General features: G+C 42.4%; 1 protein-coding gene across 1 annotated transcript in view; it reads left to right on the top strand.

The window, feature by feature from the left end:
* The window catches only part of UBXN2A (UBX domain protein 2A), a 35,805-nt gene that overhangs the window by 5,800 nt on the left and 14,091 nt on the right, over positions 1 to 15,914 (top strand). The window contains exons 2-3 of the mRNA XM_075923416.2: positions 1,232 to 1,285; positions 4,408 to 4,543. Coding sequence (XP_075779531.2) covers positions 1,245 to 1,285; positions 4,408 to 4,543 — 177 coding nt within the window. The 5' untranslated portion in view covers positions 1,232 to 1,244. The remainder of the gene's footprint in view (positions 1 to 1,231; positions 1,286 to 4,407; positions 4,544 to 15,914) is intronic.

The following is a 15,914-nucleotide window of genomic DNA, read 5'->3' as shown; positions in this document are numbered from 1 at the left end:
TAAAGAAAAGAATAAATGCATTTAGAAATTTATTACAGCAGTATAGATTGTTTGGTACTTTTGAGGGTGTTTGCATTTTTGCTAAACAAAAATCAAATGTTTATAGGGGTTTCAAATGTAAAGATGAGAAAATGAATATCCTGATTTAGCATAGGTATCTGCTTGGTTAACTAAATAGACTTATGTATTTTTGCCAAGATTTTTTTTTTAATTCTTTCATTATCTGGTAAGCTCCAAAAGTAAGTGAACTGTATGTTAGGGGAGGAACACTGATCTTAACTCTTCTGTCTGATTATTTCAGAAGTGGTTTGTTTCCTGTATTCTATTCTAATACCTGTGCAGTGTGGTGATTTAGAGCTTGATCCTACAAGATGGTGAGCTCTTTCAGCATAGGCGATGCCCAGCACTTTGCAGGACTGGGCCCTTAAACATGATTTCAACCTCACTAGGAATCTTTCTACTATTGGCTTGTCAGGTCTTCAGTGTTTTTATTTTGTGTTTGTGGTTTAATATCTCTTTGTAGAGACACCAGAATATAGCACAAGATCAATATGGTGCTTTTCAGTCTTGTTTACTCAGCACACTAATCCTGTTGTATGTTTAGTGTTTGAAAATCCAGGTTTTAGTCTCTTGCTGCATGTAGAACAGGAATTGTGACTTGACATAGACAATTTCTAGGACACTGCACCAATTTATTAGAAAATGGGGAAGCCCTAAGGGAGGAAGTTGAAGTACACTGCATCTTTTCCTTATGCACACTATTAAATTGAAGGTCATTGTTAGCAATAAACTGTTACAGAGGATGCCTGCCGTGACATTATGATCTTCTGCTATCATCTGATGGGTACTGCTGCCAAAACCTGGGATGAGTTACAACTAAATCTGTGAAAATGAGGGTGACTTGTTTTCTAAACTGGCATAAGAATGAGAGAATATTTTTGCATCAGTTCAGTGTTTCTCATGGCTTTTTTTTGGTGCACCGAGAAAATGTAATAATCCAACATTCCTCCTTCTGCTGTTTGAAGCTGAAAGATGCTTGGTGTGATCATGACCAAATTAGAAGTCCCAGCCAAACAAAGAACCATCTAGTGACTTAGGAACATGAAATCTTCCAAGTGAAGAATTGACACAGAATCTCTCTTAAACATAGAGAAACTTTATACAATTTATAGCCTTCAAAAGGGTGTTAAGAATTTTCCCTGTTTCTTAAAAATTTTCTTTTCGTAATTAGGGGAAGCAGCAGCATGAAAGATGTAGACAAAATTGAAACTTTAAAAGAAGAATGGTAGGTGCTTATTTTTTCTTTGTATGGTTCTGCCTGTCTTGTACCGTCTCTTTATTAATTCAACATGCTGTTAATTATTAACTAATAATAAAGCTAACCTTCTGTAGCTTTTATCAAAAATGTTATTGATTTAGTGACTACTGTTTGATATGCACATGTTTTCTTTGGCTCCTGCTTTCAGGAATGAAAGTTGAAATACAATTCCAGTTGACATTTTATGAACCTCTTTCTTTTCAGGCCAGCACATCTCTAGTTAGATTGTTTCTCACTGCCTCTTGAAGTACAAAGCTGCCATAACTTAACTGGCTGGCTAAAGCAAATGTTTCTGCTCCTATTATCCCACATCATTGAGTTCTTATTATAAAGCTCTGAGGAACACTTGCAATTAAAAACAAAAAGACTGTATTGAAGATCTGTGCTCATGTTGTCAGTCCGCTCCATGTACATTTAGGGTTTTTTTTTTTATTACAAGAGGGAAATTACTTTTTCAGAGCACCTCTCATATAACTGCAGTCACAAATTCTAGGGGTGGAACCTTTCCAAGTGGCTGCACAAACATTTATACCTACATAAATCTGTGTGTCTTTCTATTTCGACCCATGACCCATTGGAAGCCTTTACTTTATATGTAAAAATGTATATTTTTTATGCCAGTTAAAGCCCATGGAAAAAATACTGTAAATGCCTTAACAAATGCTTATAGGACATCAGATCTTTTTTGGGGCGGGGGAGGGAGAAGAGGGACAATTGTTTGTAATGATGTAGTGTGGGAGTTCTCAAACTTTGTAGCACCGCAGCCCCCTTCTGACAAGAAAAATTAGTACATGAAGCCTGAGCCTGTTCAAGCCCTGATTCCCTGGGAGATAGGGCAAAACCCAAAGGATTCAGCCCTGCGGAAGCGAGGGGCCTGAATCCTGAGCCTCAATGCCCAGAGCTGAATCCTGAGCCCTGCCTGCTAGGGCTGAAGCCCTTGAGCTTTGGTTTGTCGGGTTTTTCTTTGGCTCCAGCAAGTCAAAAGCCAGCTCTGGTGACCCAGATAAAATAGGATGTTGATCCACTTTGGAGTCCTGATTGGGGTTGTTAGATATCAGGTAATTAGAATAGTTGTGTAATTGCATGAAATCTTAGCAGTTATACAAGTATTTTAATTAATTACTTAATTTATTTAAATATTTTTACCCCGCCTCTCTCTCTCAAATATTTGAGGCAGCTTACAAATATTTTGATAGTCTCCTGTATCAGAGGCAGCTGTGCAGAGTGGCAGGGAGAGCTGGTGCGTGAGGGGAGCTCTCTACAGACACAAGCTGCTCAATGTGGAGCTCAAACCCCTCCCCCCCCCGTCCCCAACAATCTCCACACTACTGCCTGTATCAGAGGTGGGAGGGGACAGGGAGCACTGTGGAGCCAGCGCTGAAGGGAGCCGGTGCTGGGGGAAACCGGCACTTAAGCTGGTTACTGTCAGCACCGGCTCCTACTTCCCCCCCTCTTTGCATGTAGAGATAAATGCGTGTTGTCAACAAGATTAACCGATAGCCTAGGCTTATTGGTTAATCATATAGTCGACTGCATGTTGACATCCCTAGTCCTGACCCACAGTTTGAGAACTGATGATGTAGTGAAAATGGAGAAGAGGGAGCTTGAATTATTACAACTTTCTTGATTGATTTACTTTGTTTAAAAATGTTGACTTTGGATCGAACAAGATGTTTATGCTAATATTGGTCATACCATACAAATGCTGCAATGAAGATTTTTGTTAATACAAACAGATCTAATTTATGGTACTGAGCCTTTCAGATGAACAATATATTTTTCATGAACATTCATTGTAATGTGAAATTCAGTTTTTATTTTACACAAGTAAGGACATTTTTCCTGAGAGTTGGGATTATATGAAGTTGTTTGAAATAGCACTTATGGAAATATGGAAGTAAGCAAAATAAACTTGCCTGAGATTTTCAGTAATGCTTTTTGCAGAAGGATCATGAAGCATTTGATTATTGAGAACTCAAATAAAAAGGTCATTCAAATGAATTATCAGCATGATAGTCAATGAAAAGGTAACATAGTAAAGAGACGTCTGTGTTCTTTTACACTGTACATAAGCATGGTAGGTGGAAATTTGTACTTGATAGTAAAATGTTTTTGTAGGCTTTCACACCATGCTCATCTCCATAGTATCAAAGCCTTCTGTTGTATATTTCCAATAGGCTAGAATAGGACTGGGAGCCAGCTTTTCTTAGGTTTATCAATTGCAATACTAAAAATCAGAAGTGTCACAAAAGTTTTAGGTAGTGATCTAAAATCCCATTTAATTGGTTAACCAGTTAAACACATTGTTTAACCTATTTAAAGGGGGAGAGTGAGCTAGACTGGAGCATTTCCCTCTTTCTCCCCTCCCCTCCCCACTCCCCCCCCCCCCCCCCCCCGTGGGGCACTTGGGTCTGCCAGAGCAGTCCCTGTCCGTGGTGGGGAGCAGTTCCCTGCCAGCAGCAGGCGCAGTGTTGCTTCAACCCCCACCCCCTGGTTAATATTAACTGGTAAGCCTCACCCATTAAAGGTGGTGCTTACCGGTTAAACATTCACATCCCTAATGTGGGGGGTGAAGGGACAATAACCAGAAAACTAAATATGGAAATAACTGATATAGAAAAATCTTTGCTTTATAAGAGACTTTTAAATTTTATCTCTGAAGAATTTTTCTTCTATTTTTGAAAAAGTGGCTCAATGAAAGCTCTCATTAGACAACTGCAAATGCTTTCATTAGTGGTAGAGTTGACTCTGACGTGCAAGTTGTCTGACTTGCTATAGTAACAGGATGAGAAAACACCCTCTCATAGAGTTAGATTCCAAATTTAGAAGCTTCATTGTGGATAATTTTAATTCCCTTTATACTCTCTTTGCACGTCAGAAGAACGGTATGTGAATCTGATATAGGCTGAGCCTTTTTATGAAAAGAATAGTGCAGCAAAGTGTTTTAAAATAGTCCACAAGGCTGCTATAGCTGCTGTTTTTTCTAACATTACAAAATACATGGCATATGAGGAGGAAAAGATCTTTTGGTACTGAGTTTCTTGTGTCCTTTAACATGTCTCCTTTAATGACCTCTCTTTATTTTGTAGGGTGTGTAAGAAAGGAACTGATGACCAGAATCTTAATGGTACTGAGCAAAGCTGTGAATTTTTTGTTGATAACCTTTTTGAAGAAGCTCAGAAGGTTGGAGCTATATGCATGCCACCAACTAAAGTTAAAAATGAAGTAAGTGCTTAGCCTTTTAATTTATCTTAATTTGTTAAAAGATTGACTGTAGTAGAGTCACATGATTATCATGCTGGGTATGAATTCCAGAAAACCAGTAGGGTTTCTACCTAATTTACCTGGTGAAGGTGATGTACCAGTAATGACTACCAAGCAGACTTCCATGTGGAAATCAACTGGTTATGTTAGAGAGTTTGACATGAAGACCAAATCCTATAGAACTGGAGTAGTGAACCTTCTGTTCTCACGAATTACAGAAAAGTATACAGAAGAGCAGGTGCTTTTCATTTTGCCTCCTTGTAGTCTTTCTATTGCCATTGCAGTGAATAGCAGAGAGGAGTATGCAACCCAAGAATTTGGGATAGTTGTGATAGTGCCATAATGTCTTAGACATGTTCCCTCCAAAATTTAATGAGGTTATTGTATGCTGTGCCTAAGTTATTTGAACACTTCACTATACTAATGAGGATAATAGTGAAGTCTTCTCACATTCTAACTTCTAATTTTAAAAAGTAGTAATTCAGTACTAGCTGTGATTCTAAAAGCCTGTTAGTCAATTTTGGGCTACGTAAGTGTCTAGAAAACTGTTAAAGTAACAACTGTGATTAGAATTGATTTAGCTAATGTAAAAGGCTATATCTACACAGCAGCGTTATATAATAATGCTAGTTATTCCGAAATAACATGGTAACCCTAATTTCACGAGGAAGTAAGGAAGTTGAAGGAAAAGTGTTCTTCCTTCAACTTCCTGCTTTGTAGACTGCACCAAAAGCTGAATTAAGCTATTTCAATTTAAACTATGCAGTTGACATAGCTGAAGTTGCAAAGGTTAATTCGACTTTAGCCCTGCTGTGTAGATACACCCAGAGTGTCCATGGGAAGGATTTAGCTAAATCAGTTTGTACACTGATTGATTACATGCAAATTATTTGGGGGTAGATAAGGTTTAGGTGGACAGCGAGTAGATGAGAAATGAGATGTCAGAGTGGGATGCTTAGCACTTAGCTCCCTGTGTCTTGTTTCATTTTTCTCTCTCATGTTCCCTGTCATTGCACGGGGATTGGGAGAGACAGGAGTTAATAAGCCTTTTGGACGTAGGAAATTCCAAGGAACAATTTGAAGGAGGCAAGGATCTTGATAGTGTGCCTTAATATGTAAAAGGTGTAAAGGAGTGTAATCTGGCTGGGTGCCATACTCTTCTTAGCAAGAGCATGCCAGCTGGTTGGAGGCAAGAGTTAGCTGCCACTAAATTGGTAGACGTAATGTATCCTTTATGCACACATTCCCCCACTAGTGGTACTTCATTTGGATGTTTATTACGTCTGCTTTCATGGGAGGTATTATGTTGTGCCGTTACCATAGGAATGGGGATAAATAATGGCAACAGTATGTCAAAATTACCACTTTAAAATATTTGCATGCATTCTAGTTGAGTTTGATGACTCTGTTATTTCAAGATTGAACAGTGGATTTCTTTGGGCCTTCAAAGGGTAAAACAAACATCTAATAATATGTACAGGTATCATTGAAATGTAATAGTGCTGATGGTTTTTAGTCAACATGACTATCATCTTGTTCATCATTGTGAACTCTGTCAAAAATGTGTGGATTACCACAGCCTTCATTGATTTGGCATGTGCACAGTTCTGTGCAGCAAAGATTGTTCTGACAAAAGACTCAGTTGATTATGTATTCAGCCCACCCAAATTCATGGCATTAAAGGCAGCAGGGGAGGGGCCGGGAGGCAGCTTAAAAGCCAGCTCCCCGCAAGCACCTGCTCTTAAGTCTGGGCTCATCAGTTAATTCTAAGGGTTGCACACAGCATCTCCTCCCTCCCCCCCCCCACCCCCCCCGCCCATCTGTATCAGAAGTTGGTGGGGAGGCGGCAGCTGGCTCCTGTGGAGCCAGCTTCCCCCCTCCCCCCACGCTGCTGCCTTCCACAGAGGCAGCAGCATGGGGGGAGGGGCAAGAGCTGGTGCTTATGGGAAGCCAGCTTAAAAGCCAGCTCTTCTCTCACCTGCCCCCTGTGCTGTTGCCTCTGATATAGAGGCAGCAGTGTGTGGGGGGCGGGGAGGTGAGGGAAGGGAAGGCATATTTTTCCACCCATGTTACAGTGGTAATCCAATATCTGATGTATTGCCTATGTGCAAAAAAATCCATATCTTTGTTTGCCAACTTGCTCTTTTGATATGTTTTTAAAAACTCTCCTCGCATGATGGGAGTCTGGCCACTGACTTGTCTTTTTTGATGTGGAGACTGAGATTTTAAGAAATTTAGATCCCTATGGATCTTTCATTTTTCACTCTGTGATGACAGTGCTGCACCAAACATGAGTTCATTTGAAAGCTGTTCATCAGACTCACTTGCCAGAAGAACATCCACAAAACGTTTGGATGACTTAAGTTCCTGCAGATGATTACTAGCAGATTGATCGCATCAGCTGATTTTATTGTGCTGCATAAAACAATTGGACACATGCTTTGTCCTTGTTGTGCATGGCATGAATTTGCAGAAACAGTGTTTTCTTCCCCCTAAACTTGCCTATAACTTACTAGTGGAATAGTTTTTGCAGTTTGTACATCTGAGGCTACGGCTACACTATGACTTTTGCTGCAAGAGGTAATGCAAACGAAGTGTGGATTAGCATTTTCCCGTGCTTCTTTTGCATACTCTCTTTTGTTCCGTTTTTGCTCTAGGGGTTTTGCGCAAAAGCAGGCAGTGTGGCCGTGGCCGTTTTGCGGAAAACCCCCCTTTTCTGCAAGATCTTTGTCTGTCCCAGAGAGACATAAGGATCTTGCAGAAAAAAGGCTTTTTCCACAATACAGCCACAGCCACACTCATTCCATTTTTGTGCAAAAACAGGTAAAGAGAATATGCAAATGAAGCGTGGGAAATCCATGCTTCATTTGCATTGCCTCTTGTGGCAAAAGTCATAATGTAGACAAAGTCTGTTGGAAGTAGAGTTTTTTTTAATACTTTTGTAGCAGCTTGGGCAGAAGATTCTTCTTGTAAATAAGATCATTGTGTATTATTAGCCGTCATTGTCACAAGGTGACTATTGTTACAGTGTAACTAGATGGTTTTGGTTTAAGATTAATTTTACTCAAGTAGGAAGAATGGCCATGTTGAGTGATTAAACTGCATCCTTAGCAAATATGTCTACTCAGTGTCATCTCATCTTTGAAGTGCTGGCTCTCTTAGTGTTACTCTCTCAAATGTTTCTGTTTTTAGAAATGGTGTTGTAGTTGTTAGTCCCAAGATATTAGAAAGACAATGTCGGTGTGGTAACTTTTTTTTTTTTTTTTTTTTTTTTGACAACTTCATGTTGTTGAGAGAGACAAGATTTTGACCCTACGCAGAGCTTTTCTTTTGGTCTCCATTTTCTCAGCAAACTTGTCTGTGTCTTTTATGAACATTTTCTTGTTTTCTTAAGAAAAGAGTGTATCAGGACCAATGACTAGAAGATCCGCGTGCTCTGGTGACAATAAAGCAAGTGAACATACAATATTCTGTGGTCAGATACAGAGTCTCTTCTGTGGTTCAATGCAACTCTGATGTGTGCCATGGTCTACTTGCTTGTGTATTTCTAAAAGCAGTTGCTGCGATAGTATTGGTTGCACATCATCTAAACTAGAATATTTCTCCAGTAACTACCAATACAATTAATTTCTCCTGGCTTTTGCTGCCAACCCCACAGAATTCTGCCCAGCACTAGTAGCTTCTGACAGGTTTCCATTCTTTTGTTATTTGTTAAGAAAAATCATGCTTATCAAAGTTTTAAAGCAGGTAGCTGTATTAGTCTGTAACTTTAAAACAAGTAGTTCACAGGCGCCATAGGATTTCTCTTTGTTTCTCAGAGTTTGTGTAGTCTTTTTCTGTTTAAGATGTTTGTAGCCTCATGTCTACATATTGTGTAACTTCCATGTAGAGGTAAATACCCAAAGTATATTGTTAGTAATGCAATATGTTAGTGTCAAAATGACATTTTTGTTTTGTGAGCACTTGGATTGAAGCCTAATGTGAAGCTGTAATATTGTCTCTTATACTGTCCTGTGCCCAAGTGTCACTGAATTGAAAAGATATGCATTCACAGGCAATTACAAATTCAAACTTCCTGCCTGGCAGACTAGATGCTCCATTGTGTCCGAGACAGAACATCAGGAATGGCTGCCCGTCGCAGGGAGCCATAGCCTGTAATACCTCTGAGGCTGGTATAGGGGGCTCTGTCTGTGAGGTGGAGTGTTTTCCATATAAGGGCATGTAAATTAATAATCTTCCCCTGCTCGCTCCACCCATTGCAGTAACAGATCAGCCAGTGGGCTGACTGGTGCTCAGGCCTGCTACTCCACCCACTGCAACAAAAACCAACCTATGGGGTGATAAGTTCACAGGCAATAAAACAGGCAGGCAGCCCCTCTCTCACTGGGGATTCGCATTGAGTGAACGCCTGGCCTGATCACCCAGACGCCTTGCACCCCCCGCTCTTGAGTCTTACTGAGCGTACTCCGAGTTGGTCGACCCGAGTGGAGACAGTTTATGAGCGTGTGACCGGTACTTGTGTTCCTGCTGTCTCCAGAACTGGTATAACACCCCCCCCCCCACCATCATCCCTATCCTAATTGATTTTTTAGTTGTCCTTATTGCTTGCCAAGTGACAGTGGCTAAAAAGTTACTAAGTTAGTTTATAAATAGTTGTGGTTTAGGTTTTTTACTGTTTCCTTGTATAAAGTTGTGTAAATAGTCAGCCCTATGGATAATACCAGTGTTAATTCAACTGTTCCTAACCCCTGGGCAGTTATTGGGAATTATTGTGATTTAGAAAAGCCTCAGGGAATTGTTTTGTGTTGTCTGGCAATCTGTTTAATTTTTGTTCTGATGATTGTCTGGCGCCATCAAAATAAAATCAGTTTGTACTTTTTGAAACCCCCAGTTGTGGTCTCATCCTTTCCGGCATCCCTTCGAACCTCGTGTATTACGGGGACTGACATGGCGTCACGAACAGGATGCCGGAACCCCGGAGACCATGACAACTCTGATAGTTGCCCCTGGGCTAAAACTGAGACCCCAGGTTCTGAGGAGGATCAGTTTAATCATTTGCAATACCACCTCCTCTGTACTCGACTGCGCAAAGGGGCCCCTAACACTTTTGACTGGGTCTGTGTCATAGGACACGGCCATGATTGTAGGACCTACACCATTCCTTTGGGGTTGAGCGATGTGGGCTGCTTGCTAACTTGCCATCCCACCTTCAGGGCCACCCCGGCTGATAATAGCCTTCAACCGTGTCTCACTCAAGTGGGTGAGACAGTCCCTAATTCAAACCCTCTTAGCCTCTGGAAAGAGGTGAACAGGGTAATTAAACTCTGTGGGGTAGCCCCCTCCATCTTGGCCCCCGAGCCAAGAGCCCCACATGGATCACCTGCACACCACCTGTTAATAGGATTGGTCCAAAGGTTAGATGGGATAAAAAAGGTTAAAAAACTACGCCCCGATTCTTATAAATCAGAGGATGTTCTGGCTGCCATCTGCAATACCCTGGCAGCGGCCCTTGATAAAGTTACCGTCTACCATGGGGCCGTTACAAATTGTGCACGTGGGGTGGCGCACTCGCAGTCGGAGGGAGAACCGGAGTTTTCCCCTCAGGCGCCAAAGACGCCTCCTTTAGAGACACAACTTCCTCCCCCATACCAAGGCTCTCATGACCCACCAAACATTTACCCTGGCTTGACTACCCTGAGTTCAACCATACCCACAGCTCCCGACCTGATTGTACCGGAGGCCCTCCCTGTGACTGTAACCCGATTAAAAATGGATGGTCAGGGGAATACCTCTCAGGTAACTGAGACCCGCCCCCGAACCAAGGCGGAAATGAAGGAGTTCATCACAGATACTGCCCGACGTCCAGATGAGCCTCCTATAATCTGGGTAGGGAGATTAGCCTTGGAACAGGGGAGTGACTGGGTTGACCGGGAGGAAGCCTTAACGTTAACCCGTACCGGGAGTTGGTCGCGGGGCCTTATGGGGGGAGTATTGGCAGCGAATAATCATTGGCCTGTAACGGCCGCAGCTGCCGCGCACCTCCAAATACAAGGGGGATTTCGCGCAGTACAGATGCCACCTGATTGTGTGAATAACTCCACTACCCTTATGTACGCAATCGCTGGGAGTTCTATTCTGCTCTGGGATCCCACCGCACACCCCCTCAACTTAACTAACGTTCAGACGGTAGCACAAAACCCATTTCGTTTTGTTGATGATCCCACTCAGATTCCCATAGAAGATGCGGCTGTTACCCTAGCCGTGGACAACAGCCCTAATCTAGACACAGGGGCTCTTCTGTGGCTAAGGGGATACACAGGACAACCTATTGGCCGACTATACGACGCTGTAGAGAGGGTGAAGTGGGCAACACTAAAGGCCGCCCTACTTGCAACCCCCTCTACTCTGGTGAAAGGGTCCAAAATGGCGCCCAAACCCAAATACCCCGAGCGTTCGTTCATCGAGCGTAAGATTTTTGGATTTTTATTGGGTAAGGGACTCGCCAAGGAAGCTATTAGGAAAATGAATAGTGATCAACAGAAAGACTTGGCTGTGAAATTGGGGTGGGAAGATCGCCCTATTCCCCCGCAGCCAAAAAACGGGGAGAGGCCGAGTGCCTAGCGGTCACTCGGCCCGATTTAAATGACCCTCGACCCTACCAAAACCTGACTACCGAAAACGAGACAATTATCCCCTTTTTGTTAGACACGGGGGCACAGGTATCCATCATCCCCCCCGATATGTCCCACACCCCCACTGGAAAGATAGTCTTTGTACAGGGATTAAATAGCGTTGAAGCAACCTACGTTAGTCCGTCACAATTGGCTTTCTCTTCGATCTTAATTAGCCCGCCTTGAGGGCGTTGTTTGTCCCCTTTTTGTTTTTCAGGTACCAACCCATTCGAGCCCCCCACCGGCTGTTTGACTTCCGGAGCCGACGAGAACCATCAAGATGGAAAAAATTTAAGTCTGCCACTGAATCTTTCGTTTGGGAATATGTTACCAAATGTCCTGCAATCTTGAAGCCCTCACTAATTTGACCGCTGAAGGGTTTCAACAAGTCGATTTGGCTCTCACTGTACTAGCTCATTATGCTGAAAAGAATCGTCTAATGATACAGGTTATATTGCAGAAGGACTTTTGTATGGCACTCGAGGACCTTGACCCCAGGTTTAAGGACCAATACCGTTTGCGTTTCAAGCCCGGGTGGAACAACGTTTCAGCCATCACCCAACAGCTGACCTCACTTGCAGTTCGGATTCACGAACAGCGGGAAGAATGGGACTGGTGGCAAACAAAACTTTCCTCTTGAGGACTGAGTACTTGGGCATCCACCATTAAGCAGTGGTTGATTGTATGTGCTCTTGTGTTACTAGCCTTTTTAGTGAGCATTGCTGTTGCAAAAGCTCTTATCCACAGGGTTGTTTCCGCTTTCCCTGTTACTGTTGCTTACTTTTCCCTTTCTCCCCTTTCTGAAGACAGCAGCTCACCAGAACCTCAATTTACCCAATTGGTTTCTTGCTGATTACCCTTACGTGCGCTCTCACCTTAGGCAACCCCCTTACCTCTTGCTCCGGACAGCCACGGGGGCATGTCCGAGACAGAACATCAGGAATGGCTGCCCGTCGCAGGGAGCCATAGCCTGTAATACCTCTGAGGCTGGTATAGGGGGCTCTGTCTGTGAGGTGGAGTGTTTTCCATATAAGGGCATGTAAATTAATAATCTTCCCCTGCTCGCTCCACCCATTGCAGTAACAGATCAGCCAGTGGGCTGACTGGTGCTCAGGCCTGCTACTCCACCCACTGCAACAAAAACCAACCTATGGGGTGATAAGTTCACAGGCAATAAAACAGGCAGGCAGCCCCTCTCTCACTGGGGATTCGCATTGAGTGAACGCCTGGCCTGATCACCCAGACGCCTTGCACCCCCCGCTCTTGAGTCTTACTGAGCGTACTCCGAGTTGGTCGACCCGAGTGGAGACAGTTTATGAGCGTGTGACCGGTACTTGTGTTCCTGCTGTCTCCAGAACTGGTATAACACCCCCCCCCCCCACCATCATCCCTATCCTAATTGATTTTTTAGTTGTCCTTATTGCTTGCCAAGTGACAGTGGCTAAAAAGTTACTAAGTTAGTTTATAAATAGTTGTGGTTTAGGTTTTTTACTGTTTCCTTGTATAAAGTTGTGTAAATAGTCAGCCCTATGGATAATACCAGTGTTAATTCAACTGTTCCTAACCCCTGGGCAGTTATTGGGAATTATTGTGATTTAGAAAAGCCTCAGGGAATTGTTTTGTGTTGTCTGGCAATCTGTTTAATTTTTGTTCTGATGATTGTCTGGCGCCATCAAAATAAAATCAGTTTGTACTTTTTGAAACCCCCAGTTGTGGTCTCATCCTTTCCGGCATCCCTTCGAACCTCGTGTATTACGGGGACTGACACATTGTATGTGTAAAATCTTGCAATTTTGGAAGCATTGCATTAGAGATCCACATTCAGTATAAATTGTGAGCATGCAAGCTACTGCTACTAGCAGGGATGTGAAAGTGTAATCATGTACACAGTTTACCTATGATCCTGGGTTCACTGGTTAACCTTCACGGTTACACACAGGCTCCCGGTATGTATGGGGAACTGGCTTAAGGCGGCTTCCCGCTCACATCACCCTCTAGAGCAGTCGTACTCAACTCGTTTCAGTCCACGGACCACCAGGCCGATCAAAAAATTTTCGTGGACCACCTCCTTTTTGAGATGATAAAAAAAGAGCTGACAACGAACATTTTGGTTTGAAATTTATTTCTTATTAACAGATTTTTGGATTTTCTTCTCACTGACATGCTTTTCAATGTTTGGAGCGGTACTTGATAATGCACAACGAATATTGCTTTCCACTGCAAGCTGATTCCTCTGTTTGGACTTAATGTGCAACAAACACGAAAATCCAGTCTCTCACGTATAAGTTGATGCAAATGGCAAAAGAAATCTGACTGCGTGCACTGACAGATTTGGGTAACTCCCGGTCACACTGGCCCAAAATTTCTCTATGGGAGACTGCTGGTACACGTCTTACATCTGAAAAATGATTTTGCAGCTCAAGAATTCCTCCTGCAGATCCTCTGGAATACTGTTAACATCTGTTGTAAATGGATTCCTGATGAAAGATAATCCATCCCTTGTCCTATCCACCTCTGAACAGTATCATTGGAATTTCTCGTAGCTTCCATAAATGATTGAGAATTTGCATCCAAATGGCTTCTTTTTTCCTGAGCATGACATCCACACGTGGAAATTGAACCAAATTATTGCCTTCGACTCTTAGGATCCAGAGTTCCAATTTGTCAAGAAAAGCCTTGATGATGCTTTGGTGAGAGAACAGACTTGCACCTTTCTCTTGCAGCTGAAGATTCAGTTTCCTCTGAATACTTGCACTTGACATTTCTTCCTGTCATTGCTATTATAAACAAACTACAGCACACCTGTAAAACAGCACATGTAGCACAAGACGAACAACACAGCAACTGCTCAGCACAATGGCGGCAGCTACACTGATGCTCAGAGCCTCAGACCAAAGTTACTGGCAGCACAACGCAGTTGCGTCCTAGATGACACTGTGGATGATGCGCCGCGTGCTTGTGAGCACAGCTTAAAACCACCTAATGGTGGTGCCTGCTCACGCCGTGTGACTTTGGACAATGTTCCTGTGGACCGCTGAAAAAGTCACCATGGACCACCAGTTGAGAACCACAGTCCTAGAGAACTGACTGCCAGATGCCCCTTGTTGCTGCCTCTGTATTTTAAATCAGCTCTCCACATGTGCTGGCTCAGCAGACCTTCCTGCCCCCTTTGCTGCCTATTACAGAGGCAGCAATTTGGGGGGCCAGGCAGGAGCTGGTGCTGCTGCCTTTTTAGCCTTTGTCTGTGGGGAGCTTGCTAAAATTTGATGTGGTTGCACAACTATTCAGTGACATGCTATCTAACATCCCTGGTTAATATACTACAAAATGTTGTTTGCTTTTTTGCTAAACCATCACTTTTTGGAGAAAAAGCTGCTCATGAAAAACCAATAAAAATATGTAAATGTGTTGTTTGATAACTTTGGTCAAACACCATACTGTACTAAGGGGTTGAAATGTTTTTAAACAGTAAAAACTGTAGACATAGTCATATTTCAGTATTTCTAGAATTGTGTGAAAAGTGATACTTTTTTCTCAGTTTTGATACCATTATTTCACCTTGCCTACAGACTTATGACTCTGCTTGAGGTATGGCATCATCATATCTCATCTAAATGTAAATAAAGTAAGCTTTCAAATTATATAGAATGTTGGTGTGTGAGGGTGGATACTTTAAACTCCATAAATGGCTCTCTCTTGGAGAATTACCACATGCCATGTGCTTGCTGCAAATTGCTATTCGTCCCATAAATAAATTTATAGGAAAAGATACACAACAGGAGGAGGAGAGAGGAAAACAGAGGGTGATTCTTCTCGTCAAACCTCTTTGAAGATATCTGTTTTGTAAGTACTGATACACACTTCTAATTTGACATAACTTCAAACCTAATTCACAGGAATTTCCATTTAATTGAAAAATTATTTTACTTCTGCATTAGTACTTACTATTTTATATATTTGTAAGTATGGCCCACTGCCAAGGTACCTATGAAGATTATTTAATTTCAGTAGACTTAGATGAACAAACACTTTTTACAATGCCATACTGAATTAGGGATGTGAATGGTTAACCGGTAAGCATCACCCTTTCTGGGTGATGCTTACTGGTTACAGTTAGCTGGCAGGACCCTGCCTGCCTCAGAGGGGGCTGCTTCAGCTTTGTGGGACCTGACATGGGTAGGGGGTGCTGGCCAGCTTGGCCATGGTGGGCAAAGGAGCCCGGCCATGGCAGCCCCTACCCCCACTGCCTGTTTAATCAGTTAACTGGTTAAACATCATGTTTAATCAATTAACTAATTAAATGGGATTTTACATCCCTAATCTGAATAGAATCCAGGTCAAATCCTCCAAATCGTCTTGTCATTGGAAAGATGCATCAAGTGCAAATTCTACAAAGTAAACACCTTTTGAAGTAGTCATGTGTGCTCTGGTGATATTTTAAATGATTTGTGGATTTGGGAGACTTATTCAGTCTCTGATCATGGACTCCCCAAATAATTTATAAATTGTGTAAAGGAATTACCTGACACCTGCTACTTCTGGTTTGGATAAATGATTGCTGTATGTATTCTTTCCAATACCCTTACTTCGAAAAGTCATCCAAAATAGTTAGAACGGTGATCTGTTTGCGAAGCACTTTGCAGATAGGATCGCTCGCGTTT

The sequence above is a fragment of the Pelodiscus sinensis genome, chromosome 3, assembly GCF_052426305.1.
Source record: "Pelodiscus sinensis isolate ZL-2025 chromosome 3, ASM5242630v1, whole genome shotgun sequence".
Taxonomy (NCBI): Eukaryota; Metazoa; Chordata; order Testudines; family Trionychidae; genus Pelodiscus; species Pelodiscus sinensis.
Note: the sequence above shows the minus strand (reverse complement) of the source record. Positions and strands in the feature narration are given on the sequence as shown.